Raw genomic sequence first — 16,973 nt, forward strand, 5'->3', positions numbered from 1 at the left:
CACTGCTCACGTACTGTTCCAAGTTTCGATAAAAGGAAAGCAAATTACATTCCCACAAAACATCAACATGTGAAGATATGATCTTTTTTCCTTTGATGTTTTTTTCTTCTTCTTCAAAATTAAGGTTTATGTTTTGAGGATTAAATAATTTTTTTTTAAAATTAGTATATTTAAAACAATAGTAAATAAGCTTATATTAAACATAAAATATAATTCATTTTTCAAAATATTAAAATACATGTTACCAGTTTTTCATTAAACAATATAGTTCCAGTAAGTATAAGTCTGTGCTGAAGTAATTTTGACCATTATTTGATTTCCGTTAGTTTTATAATTTTGTAAAATAATTTGGTATAAGAAGATAATTTTTAAAAAGAGCAAAAATGAATTTCAATTTGCAATAAAAAGTATTATAAAATTTAGTAGAAAAAGAGTATATTTGAGAATGGCAAACTAAAATAATTTAATATGCAGAATCAAATAAATTAAAATAAGTAATCCCGCTATAGAAAATTTAAATTAGTTACTTTTCTTTATTTCTTTTTACTTATTTATTGTATTGCAATAGAAATATAAATATTAATAAAATGTTAATAATATATATAATAATTATATAAAAATAATTAATTATATTAAAACATTATGATAAGTAATAAAAAAGTTGACCTGATTACCTCAACTTGAAGCAAACAAGCCCTATATGAGTGCCACTTAAAATATAAATATGAAATGAAAACATAATTTTAATATTCTAAAGTCTAAAATACAAGTTATTTATTATTATTATTATACTTGTTTGTATCAATTACATGAATGACAGCCATCAAGTGATAGAGATACAAGAGTATAGAGTTCTTTAATCAATTCAAAAACTCTCAAAATTCCTTTTTTATCCTAACATACTCTAAAGTAAGGTACTACTATCTCCATCAGGATCAACTGGTATAATATCACTCCAGATCAGTGATTTAATTTAACCAATCATTTTCATTTGAACTATAAAGTAGTCTGTTACATTAAACAATGAAATGGAGAAATTTATTGTTCATAATAATTTTGTATATTCAAAGAAGATGGACAGCCATAAATAAATGACAGTTTCTTGCCACAAAAAGTGTGTTAACTTTTCATCCTTAACTTTTACAAAGAGTTATTTGCTCTAATCCCTTATCTGTGTAAGGTTTTGTTAAGATTAAACTGAGGAATACTGTGTGGAGATTCGGTGGGATTTCCCATGTTATATGTAGGATGCAAGTGGAGCTTCCAAACAAAGAACACCCGCTACCTCTGAAAGGTAGAAAAAGGTTTTTCACGGACTAGTTTCAGCTCCATGTCTTGCTGAGGAGATTCCTTGGTTCATTGTTTTTGTCTCTGCCAAAAAGCAACCCCATTTAATAGGTCACTCCTTCTTCCACATCACGGGCCACTAAAATACAACAACATTTTTATAATAGCATGCATGAATGATTCATGTATATGATATGGTAGTATACTAGACACAACACAATACTATATCCAACCACATTCATTTATAGCAACAAAGATTGTTAAAGTAAGACACACTCTTTCTTCAAGACCACAACAATGGCCTGTGCTGGAAACAAAGTATTTGTTTTGCTGTGTTTCTTTGTGACAACGTTGTTGTTGTTGTTGAGTTGCGGTGGTGTTTGGGGGCAGACATCTGCTATCTTTGCTTGTGATGTTGAGAAGAACCCTGCTTTGGGGGGGTATGCGTTCTGTGACAAGTCTTTGGGGGTGAAAGAGAGGGTGGCAGACCTTGTGGGGAGGTTGACATTGCAAGAGAAAATAGGGAACCTGGTGAATGCTGCAGTGGATGTGAGTAGGCTTGGGATTCCCAAGTATGAATGGTGGTCAGAAGCACTTCATGGAGTGTCCAACGTTGGTCCAGGGACGCGCTTCTCCAACGTGATTCCTGGTGCAACCAGTTTTCCCATGCCTATTCTCACAGCAGCTTCTTTCAACACTTCCTTGTTTGAAACCATTGGAAGGGTGAGGCTTCTCTTGCTACTTTTTTCTCTTGTAGCTTTCCCTTCTTCACTGTTTGGCAAATGCTGTTTGTTTGAGGTTTGAGTCAGTAGTTCTTTCTTTCTCTCTCAGAGTGTTTGGTTGGAATTTTTATATTACAGGTTTGATGATTCTAGTAAACGTGTACATCGATGCTTGTTGATTCTATTTGAATATTTCGCCATTGCATTCACAATGCAGTTTGATATTGATTCAATGAAGGCACAATAGAAAAGTAACATCCAATGTTTTCAAACACTTAATTAGCACAACCTTCACTTCTCTTTATCTCTGTTTTCTGATTACATCGTATCACTTACCATGTTTACTTATTTTTATCTTTTTCACTAAGTGTCAAACAGCATTTTCAATGTCCTAAATCATTTTAGAAAACAAATACGGACAAAAGTCATGTGATTTTCATTAAATTTTTTGTCGTATTCTCCTATTGAATTGGATTTTACCAAAAGCACTTTAAAGAATTACATCTTTCTCTAAACAGAAAAAACAAAATTAGCCTTGTAGTAGCCCTTTTATTCTCTTACACAATGAGGTTGAAACTATTGATTTTTGGCTAAGAACAGCAGGTGGGATAGTTGAGGGCGTTGTTGTTTAATGCTTCTGGCTGGAAATACTTAGGATACAAGTTTTTGTGACTGAATAATAACAAAATCAAACGAAAATGCAGATGAGTTCTTAGAGGGAATCTGCAGAATTATGAGGTTCTGAAACGAATTTATATAAAAGAGAGTTCTTTATTTAAAGTGATTATCGGTGACAAAGTTTTAAAATGAAACACGCACTCAATTTCAGATGGTACTTTAAAGTTGAACTAAAAACGTAGAGTTGATGATGTTTGAAAATATGAAGCACTGTAGTACAAAAAAGTCTCTCAAGTATGAAGTAAATGGCTATTTGATTGCAGGTGGTTTCAACCGAAGCCAGAGCAATGAACAATGTAGGGTTGGCTGGTTTGACATATTGGTCACCAAACATAAACATATTCAGAGATCCAAGATGGGGAAGAGGCCTGGAAACACCAGGGGAAGACCCTGTGCTCACAAGCAAATATGCAGCAGGGTATGTCAAAGGTCTTCAACAAACTGATGGTGGGGACCCCAACAGGCTCAAGGTTGCTGCTTGTTGCAAACATTATACAGCCTATGATGTTGATAACTGGAAAGGAATTCAGCGTTACACCTTCAATGCTGTGGTAATGATAATCTACCATTGATCTAAAACTCATGCACAAGTTCTTAAGGGTGGATTGGTGGGAATGCACAGAATCATTTTCATGCTTTTTTGTGTCTTGCTTGTTGATTTTTTAGGTGACAAAGCAAGATTTGGAGGACACATTCCAACCACCATTCAAGAGCTGTGTGATTGATGGCAATGTGGCCAGTGTGATGTGTTCCTACAATAAGGTTAATGGAAAGCCAACTTGTGCAGACCCTGACCTCCTTAAGGGTGTTATCCGGGGCGAATGGAAACTAAATGGGTACTTTTCAGTCTTTCTAAATCTTAGTATCTTACCCTCTTCCTTCCATTTTGTTTTCATTTCTGAAATACTTATATTCTCAAATTATTTCTCACTTTGAACATTGACAGAGTATTTATTAAATTTTCCAATAGTACCCAAAGAGATAAATGTACAGTAGATGTATCATTGTAAATGAGTGTGATTCTTTAACATATTTTGGTTTGATCATTTTACTTTATCATGGAAATGGTATAATCATTTTGCTTTCTTGTGATGTGTACTTCACCTTAAACCACCAACAAAAATGAGCCAGAGGGAGTGTATAATGATGTTTATTTACCATCGTTGTTGTTGTGTTGAGAATGATACGAATATAATGGCCCATGCAGATATATAGTTTCTGACTGTGACTCGGTAGAAGTGCTTTACAAAGATCAGCATTACACCAAGACACCTGAAGAAGCAGCAGCCAAATCCATTCTGGCTGGTAAAAAGGCTACATAATCACATATCTTTGAAATATCATGTCATTGTTTTTTACTAGACGTTGAAATTCTTGAGTGTCTTCTTTCAATTTACATAAGAAATACTTTTACTTATCTCTGCTATATACAAATTTTGATTAACAGGGTTGGACTTGAACTGTGGAAGATATCTTGGCCAATATACAGAAGGTGCTGTAAAGCAAGGGCTTATAGATGAAGCATCCATTAATAACGCTGTCTCCAACAACTTTGCCACATTGATGCGTCTTGGATTCTTTGATGGTAATCCAAGCAAGCAACCTTATGGAAATCTAGGTCCAAAAGATGTCTGCACTCCAGCAAACCGGGAACTTGCCCGTGAAGCTGCAAGGCAAGGGATTGTGTTGCTTAAAAACAATCCAGGATCATTGCCTCTCAATGCCAAAGCCATTAAATCATTGGCAGTTATTGGACCCAATGCTAATGCTACTCGGGTCATGATTGGAAACTATGAAGGTATCAAAATTTCTACCTCTTATAATTTGCTTGTGCAACATGCATGCCACTCACCCATGATCATATAAACATGGGAAACAGGCCAAATTTAGTCATTTATCAAGTATTATACTTATCCACATTCAAGTCTCATAGATGGAAAAAAAGTAAGCTGGAAGAGTTTTGGAAAAGAACAAATGCTCATCCACCTCACAGACTTAAATTAGTTGAAACGCACTTTGGTTTTGGAAAGATTGTTATTACATCACTTTGGTTCTTGAATAACAGTTTTTTAGTTGAAAATAGTCTAAGTTAAAGTTTATTGAAACTAAATTGATGTTATTAAATGATTGGTGTTCCATAATACTTTTTCAGACTAAACTTTACTCTCTTCACATTGTTTGATGTCAGAAGTTGAAGACTTGCTATCTTCCCTTTCAGCTTAAGATCACAGTTAACAAGTGCCTAAAATTTTGCAGGCATCCCATGCAAGTATACATCACCCTTGCAAGGCCTAACAGCTTTAGTTCCTACAAGCTATGCTGCTGGGTGTCTTGATGCGCGGTGCCCGAATCCAGTACTAGATGATGCCAAAAAGATTGCAGCCTCTGCAGATGCCACAGTAATTGTAGCTGGTGCAAGTTTACAAATAGAGGCAGAAAGTTTAGACAGAACCAGCATTCTTCTTCCAGGACAGCAGCAACTTCTGGTTACTGAAGTGGCAAAGGCATCCAAGGGACCTGTGATTCTTGTCATAATGTCTGGAGGAGGCATGGATGTGTCCTTTGCCAAAACCAATGACAAAATCACAAGCATCATGTGGGTTGGCTACCCTGGAGAAGCTGGTGGAGCTGCCATAGCTGATGTGATCTTTGGGTTTCATAATCCAAGTAAGTCATTCAAAAAGGCCACTTTGGATAAACTTATCCCTTGGTTAAACTCTTTAGCTATTAGAGATGCTTAATACACTTTATTTTCTTATGTATTTTTCCTTTTTTTAAGTTGGTTAGACAAGTTTATCCAAAAGAGTTGTTGTGTTTCATCCCTACAATCTCTTCTCATAGCACACAATTTTCATTCTAATGATGGCAGAAGTTTGAAACTCATGGATGCTTATGGTTGTCTGATTCAGGTGGTAGACTACCTATGACATGGTATCCACAATCATATGTAGAGAAAGTGCCAATGACCAACATGAACATGAGGCCAGATCCTGCCACAGGTTACCCTGGTAGAACATACAGATTCTATAAAGGGGAAACTGTTTTCTCATTTGGAGATGGATTAAGCTACTCCAGTATTGTGCATAAGTTAGTTAAAGTCCCTCAGATGGTGTCTGTTCCCCTAGCTGAGGATCATGTGTGCCGTTCCTCAGAATGCAAGTCACTTGATGTTGATGGTGAATTTTGTCAGGACTTGTTCATTGATATTAACCTTAGGGTGAAGAACAAGGGGAATCTGAGCAGTGGTCATACAGTGTTTTTGTTCTCTACTCCCCCTGCAGTGCACAATGCACCTCAGAAACACTTGCTGGGTTTTGAGAAAGTTCACTTGATGGGAAAATCAGAAGCACTGATTAGGTTCAAAGTAGATGTTTGTAAAGATTTGAGTATAGTTGATGAACTTGGCAACAGAAAAGTTGCCTTAGGACAGCATATGCTTCATGTGGGAAATTTGAAGCATCCTTTGAGTGTGATGATTTGAAACAAACCTTCAAATCTTCAGCACTCGATCCTTTCTTTTTTTCCTCCCTGATTTTTGGAAAAAAAATTAAAGGGGACAAGAAATAAGTTGAGGTAATTGTAGCAAATTCTCTTATTTCTTCTCGTTCAAATATAAAAATTTGAAATGCTTTTAAGGCACTGTGATGTTTGTTAGTATGACAATATCTTTACACTATTTAAGTTAAACCATCTTTCAGAAGATCTTCAATCACTAGGAAGAAACATGGATTCCATTTCTTGATGTTCTTGTAAATCACATAAAATGAGTTTCTCCTCCTTAATTTGCCAGCCTCATGGATCACCTCGATTCCACTGTTCAAGTATGATATACAACATATATCAGCTTTAACACAACAAAATATTTTAGCTCTCCTAGATTTACATATGAAAACCTGCATTCAAATATATCTTGAAAGCTTTTATGGCAGCACTGTGGTTCTCCAAAATCACAAGATCAACGATGCATTCAAACACACAAGATGCAAGTTTTTACGTTGTATGGTATAGAATGAATGATGGGAGGAGATTGTATAAATCCAGAATGTTTCAAAGCATTATCCAATTTTAAAAACCAAGATTCAACTTATGCAATAACTTTCAAAGTTTACATACTTTATGCTTGAAATCAATACTAAAGAAGTTTCACATACATATCTTCCTTGGTAGGAAGCTTTTCATTAGTTTATAAGATAGTCTTTTACTTTTACTTATTAGTTTTCTTATACATATTAAACAACTATCTTGTCAAAATGTATGCATATTCTTTGAAAAGTTTTATTTTCTATATTTTTAGTTTAGGTTATGGTGGAAATCAAAATTATTAGACACAATTATGGTCCATTAAACAAAATGATATTTATGTAATTTATTACAAAATATTTTATTTTAAAGTACATAAGGTAGTAATATTTGGTAAATGTTACAAAATATTTATATTAGTAATATTTTTATAACATTAAAATAATATTAAGAAAATTTAGTAACACTTATAAAATGTTGTTTTCTATTGAAAAAATTAGTTAACAGCATTCTTATAATGTTATTTATTTATTGAAACATGTTATTGTAAAGATTCAGGAACATTTTAAAAATGTTGTGTTTCTAATAAAAGAATATTACTAAAATTAATATGTAAAATTTGTTACTAAATATTATTAGTGATATAAAGTGTAACATCCAAAAATAATTACATTCCAAATTACACAATTAGTGTAATTTAGATGATTATATTAAATTATAATTCACAGAGTATAAATCATAATATTAAATATAATCTTCTTTTAGTAACAAAAACTTAAACATTAAAAAAAAACTAATATAAATGACTCGTGCTTAATATCATTTAGTATAGATATGAAAATCTTAAACTTGTTTCGAGATTTAACAACCTTTAAAGACTCAATGCTACTTCTTTTCATATCCGACGTTATAATTTATTTTCATGAAATTTACAGTCATTACAAGTAAATAACACCAACACACAAGAATAAAAAGGATAAGTTAGAGATGATTTAAAAATTATAAGTTTTAAATAAAAATATAATATTCTAAAATTTGAATATAATAGATACCATACAATCATACCATCAAACATACCACCAAGCTTTATCAAGCACATACATACATTAATAACTACAAACCCAACTTCTGAAGGACTAATGTATTGAGTAGTGTTATGAGATTTGACACATGCCTATGTTCTAGCACTTCTACATCACAAGAGCTATAACTATAATGTGTACGGGTAGCTTTCCCAATCCACTAAGCATGATAGAATAAATTCAGTATCTCTTCTAAGTGTTACTATTGCAACACTCTAGATACAAACCTTCTTCGACTCTCACAACTTGTCATTGTCATTTATTTGACTCAAATTACTACTAGAATCAAGATAATCTCACCTCTACATTCATCATCAATACACTCCCACAATGAAACAAAACATGATAGAATTCCTTCTTTATGAATAACTACCTTATCATTCCAATCATATGCATCTTCATTTTAAATAAGTGTACCAAGACAGGTAGTAAAATCACATGAAAACAACAAAACATAAAAGAAAACACACTGTAGAAAGGAGCTTCTGATGAAACATGAATGAACTCAATGGTGCCAAAGACCCTTGGAGCTCAATGGAAGATAAGTGTTTAGTAGAAACTAAGTAGCACCCGACACTAAGGACCTTTGAAGCTCACTATGAAGTGAGCCCCTAATGGTGCAAACATAGCGTCAGGCACCCTAGTCTCTAGAGCTCTTTGATTTTGATTTTATATACTAGTGTCTTCGCCCAACACCACCACATGAAAAACCAAAACAATAAGTATTTTAGCTTATTCAATTTGGCTTTAATTGATACTCTTACTTCTGTTCAAAGTAAAATCTTGATACCAAATAACCCAATTATCCCTAAATTTCAAACAAAAACAATTATACATACACATATCTAATAAAGCTCATTCAATTATAACACCAACATACGAACAAATAAAGTAAGCTAGAGATGATTTAAAAATCATAAGTTTTAAATAAAAAGATAATATTTTAAAAACTTGAATATAATTACATACCACACAATTATATCAAACATCATACCAAGGTTCATCAAGCACAAACATACATTAATAACTACAAACCCGACTTTCGAAGGACTAGTGTATTAAGTAGTGTTATGAGATTCAGGACCTGTCTATGATCTAACACTCTTGCATCATAAGAGCTATAACTATAATGTGTACGGGCAGTTTCCCTGATGTACTAAGCATGACAAAGTAAATTCAGTATCTCTTCTAAGTGCGACTATTACCAACACTCTAGATATGGACTTCTCTCGACTCTCACAACTAGTCATTATAATTTGATTCAAATTACTACTAGAGTCAGGATAATCTCAACTCTCCAGTTATTATCAATACACCCTACAATGAAATAAAACATGATAGAATTCCATCTTTATGAATACCTTATCATTCCAATCATATACATCTTCATTTTAAATCATGTACTAAGACAAGTAGTAAAATTATATGAAAACAACAAAACATAAAGAAAAACATAGCAAAAAGCAGCATTCGATGAAATAGGTAGGGCACTCAACAATGCCAAGGACTCTTTAAGCTCACTGCAAGATGAACACCCATCAGAGACTAAGCAACACACGACACTAAGGACCTTTGGAGCTCATTGTGAAGTGAGCCCCCAACGATGCAAACATTGTGTCAGGAGCCTTAGTCTCTAGAGCTCTTTGATTTGATTTTCTATACTACTGCCTTGTGTCCTCGCCCAACGCCACCGTAGGAAAAACCAAAACAATGAGTATTTCAACTTATTCAATTTGGCTTTAATGGGTACTCTTGCTTCTGTTCAAAGTAAAATTTTGATACCAAATCAGCTTTTAAACGTACCAACAAAACCCAATTGTCCAAACCAAAATACTCCATTTCCCAAATTTCAAACAAAAATAATTATACATACACATATATAATAAAGCTAATTCAAGCATAACTTTATCCATATCAATTTCAGTGAGATCATTCCAACAACTTGTCCAAGACATCATATAATCAAATAAATTCAAAATTTACACCTATCAATAGTCATCATAATCAAGAAAACAAGACTAGCTTCCCTTACCTTTTATGGAGTGTTTAGCTTAAAGTTATACCTAATTTTTATGTCCGACAAGATGCTCTAAAATACAAAAAGAGCTTAGATTAATTATCTAAGCACATTTTTAGAATCACAACAGAACAAGAAAAACGAGAGAACTTCCTAAGATTATATGCAAAAAGAAAATTATCGCCTGCATCAAGATTGAAATCTAATTCAGGAACATGACAAAAAATGAACTTATTCTATTTGAAAAATTGAAAAAACATTGTTCTTGACACTAGGAACATAATGATATGCTTGAATTTTGAAGAAAAAAATAAATGAATGATGGAGTTAAAATTTTTGAGAAAGAAGAGAGCTAGAGAAAAGTTTTAGAAAAATATGGGCTCTTTATAAAATGAATTTGTTTCAAAAATTTATTTTATAATGTTTTTTCTAATTTTAACCATTTTCTAAATTATCAGAGTATATACCTACAATTTAATAAACTGTTAATAAATTATAGGCTTAATAGTCTCTTTTGTCCCCAGTTATGCTCGGTTGTGTCAATTTGGTCATTGGTTTTAAAAAAGTGTCTACTTAGTCCTGACTTAGTAAATTTTGTGTCAATGTTATCCCTTCCGTTAAAAAAACACTAACGGTGTTAATGAATTGATAATATGGCAGTTTCTTTTCAAATTTTTTTAATCTTTGGGCTACCTATTTTTTCTTGTCACGTCAGTTTTGCCTTCCCCAAACAACAGAAACCCTAATTCCTCCACCGTCAGCCAAACCCTATCTGCCACCACCACCTTGTCGTGCTGCAACAGTGAAGTCCAAACCCTATCCAACTGTGTTGCCACCATCCACACCGTCAATGTCGCAAATAACCTGCAACCACCACATCGTCACCACCATGCATCGTCGTCATCACTGTGCCGAAAATCGCACAACCAGGTTCGAACCTACCCTTCATCATCAATCTCGCGCAACCCAAATCACCACCAACAACGTCATCTTCTTCTTCGCGATTAAGACCTAGAAAAACCCAGAAAAATGGTGTGTTGTCGTCACCGTCCATCGCTCCTGAAGTGTCAGTGTGCCCTTCCTCACCAATGAATTCAGCGTGCTACTTTCAAATTAAAATCACCGCTTCTACCTCTGCTCCACATTCCCGTGCACACGTTGGATGTTCATTCTCTAAGAAAAAAAATGAATCAGCACCTCTTCACTGCTTCCTCCAAACCTGTTGGACATGTTGCTGCCCCTGTCACCATACTACCCTTCTTTAATGAAATCAGCACTCTCTCTTTTAAAAGCCAATCACCGTGTGCGCAACTTCTTCCAAGGCATCCAGCGTGTGCGCTTCAAAGCCCGAAATGAAATGCACCGTTCTTCTCCAAATGAAATCAGCACATGTGCCTCCGTGTGCAAGCTTCCAGCAAATCACCCACCGTCGTCGATGATGAGATCAGGACCCCGTCGGGGCCCCAATCAAGGTGCTGTCGCAGGCGATGGCAGCGGCTGCATGGTCCTCTGTGGAGAAGATATTGCAGGAGCACAAGCAAAACCTCGGCGCCTTGTGCCCAAACTCAATTTTCCCCCAAATTCTAAAACCTAATCTGTAAAATCCACCTCAACCTTTCATTGCTTACCACGTCATCACGCAGACAACTTAAAATTAACACGTTACCAATTTATACTGCCATATCATCAATTTATTAACACCGTTAGTATTTTTTAACGGAAGGGATAACGTTGACACAAAATTTACTAAGTCAGAACCAAATAGACACTTTTTTAAAACCAAAGACCAAATTAACACAAACGAACACAATTAAGGACAAAAGAGGCTATTAAACCTAAATTATATTAGTAATATAAAGTATATACCTACAATTTAAATAACAATTCTCCATTAACAAGTGAAATGTTGATGCTTGTTTTTCTAAATTCAAATAAGATATAAGTTGAAGCCCACCAAATAACAAAAACCGGAAGAAAAAAATCTTCCTATATCTTCATTATTTTTAAAATAACAATTTTATGCTTCCTAAAGATTATCTCAGATTACTTGTTCTGTTTTGGAATAAATTTTCTGAATATTTTAGAATATTGTTTCTGAAATAGGATTTTTGGAATAAGTTTTATATTTTAGAACGAGTTTTATAAAATGAAGTTTTTGGAATAAACTTTTCAAAATGCGTATGATATTTTCTAAAATCATTTTTCGAAACGAATTTTTAAAGTAAACTTTTTTCTGAAACATGATTTTTAGAACAAAATTTATGAAACTGGAACAAATTAAATATGTTTCAGAACATTTATTTTACAGGAGTGACAGAAGTATCATAATATGACGAAGAGGATATTATAAATTTTTTTTTATGTTAATATGGGGTGCAGGGAGAAAACGCCGGATAAACTACCTAATTATGACCTAACCCACCACAATTCCTTTATTGCCATGGACCCTCCTTAACACATTCCTAACACTTAGAATAATATATATATATATATATATATATATATATATATATATATATATATATATATATATATATATATATATATATATATATATATATATATATATGGGGTTTGCTAACGCGCGTAAGTCTGTTTTTCAGTTGGTACATTTTAGCAATGTGTACCGGGTTTTAGTAGACAAAAATACCCTTATATATCATGGATTCTAAGTTTTAAGGTTAAGGGTATTTTAATAATTTCCATTTTCAAAACTTAAAAAAAAAAAAAAGAAACCCCCAAACCCTTACTCACCTCTTTCATTCCTCTCCATCCTTTCTCTTTCATTTCTCTCACTCCAACCTTTTCTCTGTCATTCTATTGTAGCCCCAATTGAAAAAATCAGAAACACTTGTCTTTAAAAAATTTGTCTTTGTAAAGAGTTGAGTCATTGACATATTCACCTTCAGGTAAAGGTTCACTCAAGATCTCTTCAATTTCACCATCTTCACTGACCTCTTTAATTTCATCATCTGCATATGTTGAATCATCATCTCTAAAAAAACCTTTCAGGCCAATTACCAATTCTTTTGGATGTCATTATGCTTGTGAAAATTAAATAAAATTATATACGACAAAAATTATAAAAGGAAAACTCATTATAAAGTCATTTTTTGTAAGAAATTGTTTAACAACTGAGTGATTTTGATTTTTTTTCCAGGCCAATTACCAATTCCTTTGATTGTCATTATGCTTGTGAAAATTAGATAAAATTAGATAAGACAAAAATTATAAAATAAAAACTCATTATAAAATCAATTTTTTGTAAGAAATTGTTTAACACCGAGTATTTCTGATTTTTTTTTTCAGGTCAATTACCAATTCTGCTTGTGAAAATTGGATAAAATTAGATAAGACAAAAATTATAAGATGAAAACTCATTATAAAATCATTTTTTTGTAAGATTATTTAACGGCAAGTGTTTCTGATTTTTTCAATTGGAGCTAGGGATGACAGAGAAAAAATTGGAGTGAGAAACAGGAAAGATGAAGGGTTGAGAGGAATGAGATAGGTGAGTAAGGGTTTGGCGGGTTTCTTTTTTTTTTTTTTTAGTTTTGAAAATGAAAATTATTAAAATACCCTTAACCTTAAAACTTAGAATCCATGATATATAAGGATATTTTTGTCTACTAAAACCCGGTACACATTGTTAAAATGTACCAACTGAAAAACAGGCGTACGCGCGTTAGCAAACCCATATATATATATATATATATATATATATATATATATATATATATATATATATATATATATATATATATATATATATATATATATAAAGCTTCTTTGTTTTCTTCTTGCAAGAATCAAAATTGATTTCATTTTTTACATAAAAATCTCACTTTTTTGAATTTAAACTCATACGTTTGTATGAATTATATCTAGATTTATTTCTATGTAATCTATTGCTTAATGTTTTAAACGGGATTAATCTTGAGTCTGCTTCCCATTAAAGAATAACAAAAAAATTGTAAATTATAAAGTATAAATTTTAATTATACATAATTTCCACGATTTTTAATGTTTTTATTTCATATATATTTTAAATATTTTAATTGTAAGAAAATTCGCAGGAAACCAAAAAAAAACTGAAATTTTTTTTTAAAAAAATTCCAAGACAATATGGTGAAATTATAAACATATTTACAGAAAAAGATTTTATTTTTTCACCCGAAATTCGTACATTTATAGTATGTTAGTATAAAGTTGTTATGCATAGAAAATTAAATTTTATTGAAATTAATAAGTTATACTACTTTTTGTCCAATATTATATTTTAATTATATTGCAATATCCTTATTTAAGTGAAATTAAGGAAATGGTATTATTTGGATATATTAGCGAGTTGTTTCTTATTTATAAAGTTTGACTAACCAATTTTTGAGTAGTAATTTTAAGGCTTAATATTAGGTGTTATTTTTGTCAGTTTCGTTCGAAATAATTCTAATTTTTTTAAATGTTCAATATAGTCCTAAAGATTGTAATTTTTGTTCAATTTAGTTCTTTTTGCAAACACTGTTTAAATCGTTAATGACCAAATATCCAGCTGTGCAATCAATGAATGACATATCATTTAACTGGTGACGTGGATATACGAGGTGGATTCTGAATGACATGTCATTTATTTAATGAATGACATATCATTTAACTGGTGACGTGGATATACGAGGTGGATTCTGAATGACATGTCATTTATTTAATGAAACTCATACTTTTATGAGGGTGGATTCTCAAATTATAGGGTTTTTACTTTTCTTCTGTGAAGGTCATAGTGGCGTTGGAGGTTAAGCAATCTTCTTCCCAAACAATTTCTTTTTTCAAACTAATTTTTAGGATAAAAATAAGTGAGAGTGTACATATATCTACCTCTTCTTTGAGCAATGGCATCGACTAGATGAACTGCCACACTTGGCAGAACCCAAATTATCAGAGTTGCACTTCCTCTTCAACAAAGACGAAGAAATATGAGGCTTTTCAGAGGAGGAGACCTGAGAGAGATTCGTGATCTGAAAAGGCATTACAGTCACAGGCGACGAGGAAGAGGGCAGTTTGGTGTTGGTGTCGCCGGTGAGGGAGGAGATGAAGGAATTAGAATAAGAGAAGATGATGGTATTGGAAGAGTCATTTATCTCAATCGGACCATTTTTTGGGATGAAAGGGTGTTCAGTGGGCGGCGAGATCTGTTGTAGCAGCATTGTGCTGTAGAATCTGGGTTCAGAAGGAGGTGGTGGAGGCACATGGGCTCTTCTAAATCACTTCCAAAAATAAATAAAAAATTATCTCACTATGCCTTAAAGTGTCCATGCCGGCAGTTAAATGGCATATCATTCACTGATTGCACAACTAGATATTTGACCGTTAACGATTTAAACGGTGTTTGCATAAATGACTAAATTAAATAGAAATTACGATCTTTAAAACTACATTGAACATTTTAAAAAAATTAGGATCATTTTGAACAAAAAAAAATTAGAACTTATTAAGCCTAATTTTAAAACTGATCAAGCCTTTTATTTGCATTTAATAAGATATTTTAATCAAGATCTTTTGGATTATAATAAAATAATAAATAGGAATATATATACAAAAAGTAGAAATTAATGAAGTGGTGTACACTTTTATCAAAATCTTTTACATATACATGGTCACAAATCTTAAGTACATACTTAAAAAAATTGTTATCCATGATTAAGTTAAGCTTAAACTTATTAATAAATTTCACGATACTTTGGTGATGTAATGAAACACTTCAACTTTAAAAAAAAAGTTATAGGAGAAAAAAAAGCTTGTTAATGAAGAAAAAGAAAACAATTAAAATCAATCCTAGAACTTCCTTTTTTTTCGAAGATAGTGACAAATAAGTGTAGTTATATAAAATATGTTTCACACTAATAATTAGTTATTGGATTTCCTTGTTAATAGTAGTAAAATATGATTAATCAATGTTGTTAGTTGGAAGACCTAGAAATTGCACAAACCTCCACCACAAGGTGGAGCTTCCTATAGTAATGCTAATAAAATAATAACCTCAAACCTAGCTACTTCACCTTCTTTAATTACAATCAATCATAGTCTAAAATCACCAACTTGTTTTTGTCTAATATGTGTATTAAAAATAAATTTTTCAATCAAATTTTGGTGGCAATGATATCATTGCATGCAATCATTCATTAAACTACTTCTACTTTGCTATTATTTTATTGGCAAGAAAATTACTTTCCTTTTGAAATATTTGTTGTTAAAAATAATACAAAGAAAATAAGAATATGACAATTAAAATGTTTTAACTAAATAAAGTTTGATTAAACTATTCAAAAACTTGATATTTTTTTGTTATCCAACTATTTCACGCTTCTTTTTAATGAGACGGAAACAAATAAAATAATTAGACAGGTTGAAAATAAATATTAAAATTAAAAATGTTAAAGAAAGTATTAACTTTTTTTATTTATTTGTAATAAAATGATAACGAAGAGAAGGTGTATAATTTGATAAATGTAGTATAAGAAAATGATTTGTTTGGTTGTGATTAAATTTAAGAGTAACTATAATATGACATATTTTAACATTTATTTGACAGGAAAATAATAATAAAAGAATGAATTTTTATATTTCTTAAGAAAGAAGAAAGTAAAAAAGAAAATAGTATTGTGTATCAAAATCTATTTTTCTAAATTTTGTGATCTAATAATGTGATAAAGTTTTCCTGGAATGAATTTGTGAAAAATAATGGCTCGTTTGATATTCGAAGGGACAATGAGACTTTTAAAAATAAATTTAGTGTTGTCCAGTTTTAGTAGAACCCAAAAAGTTGGGTAAATAATATAAGAACAAAGGCTTGCTTTTGGTTGACGCCAAAAGGCAAACTAACGTATTCAGATCATTTGCTGACAGTTAACCTAACATGATTCTTTTCCAATTTTCTATTACTTTATTTAGCATCACTACATTACACCAATTAATCACACTATTTAATTTGTTTTTTCTATATGACATTTCACTTAGACTCAAACATTATTTAACTTATCATCACATAAAAATATTATTAGAAAGGAATAATAATAATAAAATAAACATAAATATATGCACAAAAGATACATAGTAAACTTTCTTAAAAGAAGTTAAACAATTATAAATATAAGAAATTTATATTTATCATAAAAA

General features: G+C 31.8%; 2 protein-coding genes across 2 annotated transcripts; one reads left to right on the top strand and one right to left on the bottom strand.

Annotated features, from left to right (window-relative positions):
* The first annotated feature begins 1,276 nt into the window (after positions 1-1,276).
* LOC124839393 (beta-xylosidase/alpha-L-arabinofuranosidase 2) lies at positions 1,277-6,326 on the top strand. Its single transcript, XM_047315207.2, has 7 exons — positions 1,277-2,010; positions 2,951-3,238; positions 3,354-3,523; positions 3,895-3,992; positions 4,135-4,485; positions 4,944-5,354; positions 5,597-6,326. The coding sequence occupies exons 1-7, from the start codon at positions 1,585-1,587 to the stop codon at positions 6,166-6,168; spliced, it is 2,316 nt and encodes a 771-aa protein (XP_047171163.2). The 5' UTR covers positions 1,277-1,584; the 3' UTR covers positions 6,169-6,326.
* An 8,345-nt stretch (positions 6,327-14,671) lies between these two features.
* Positions 14,672-15,004, bottom strand: LOC124822836 (putative WRKY transcription factor 7). Its single transcript, XM_047294908.2, has one exon. The coding sequence runs from the start codon at positions 15,002-15,004 to the stop codon at positions 14,672-14,674; it is 333 nt and encodes a 110-aa protein (XP_047150864.2).
* Positions 15,005-16,973: the final 1,969 nt, after the last annotated feature.

This window comes from Vigna umbellata, chromosome 1 (assembly GCF_029865625.1).
Source record: "Vigna umbellata cultivar VRB3 chromosome 1, Vumbellata_1.0, whole genome shotgun sequence".
NCBI classification, from domain to species: Eukaryota; Viridiplantae; Streptophyta; class Magnoliopsida; order Fabales; family Fabaceae; genus Vigna; species Vigna umbellata.

What these genes read in the sequence shown, in the direction of transcription:
- LOC124839393 (XM_047315207.2), top strand. Translation starts at nt 1,585, where the DNA reads ATGGCCTGTGCTGGAAACAAAGTATTTGTTTTGCTGTGTTTCTTTGTG. An exon ending in TGTTTGAAACCATTGGAAGG is followed by an intron (nt 2,011 to 2,950) that starts GTGAGGCTTCTC and finishes ATTTGATTGCAG; the next exon opens with GTGGTTTCAACCGAAGCCAG. An exon ending in AGCCAAATCCATTCTGGCTG is followed by an intron (nt 3,993 to 4,134) that starts GTAAAAAGGCTA and finishes TTTGATTAACAG; the next exon opens with GGTTGGACTTGAACTGTGGA.
- LOC124822836 (XM_047294908.2), bottom strand. Translation starts at nt 15,004, where the DNA reads ATGCTGCTACAACAGATCTCGCCGCCCACTGAACACCCTTTCATCCCA.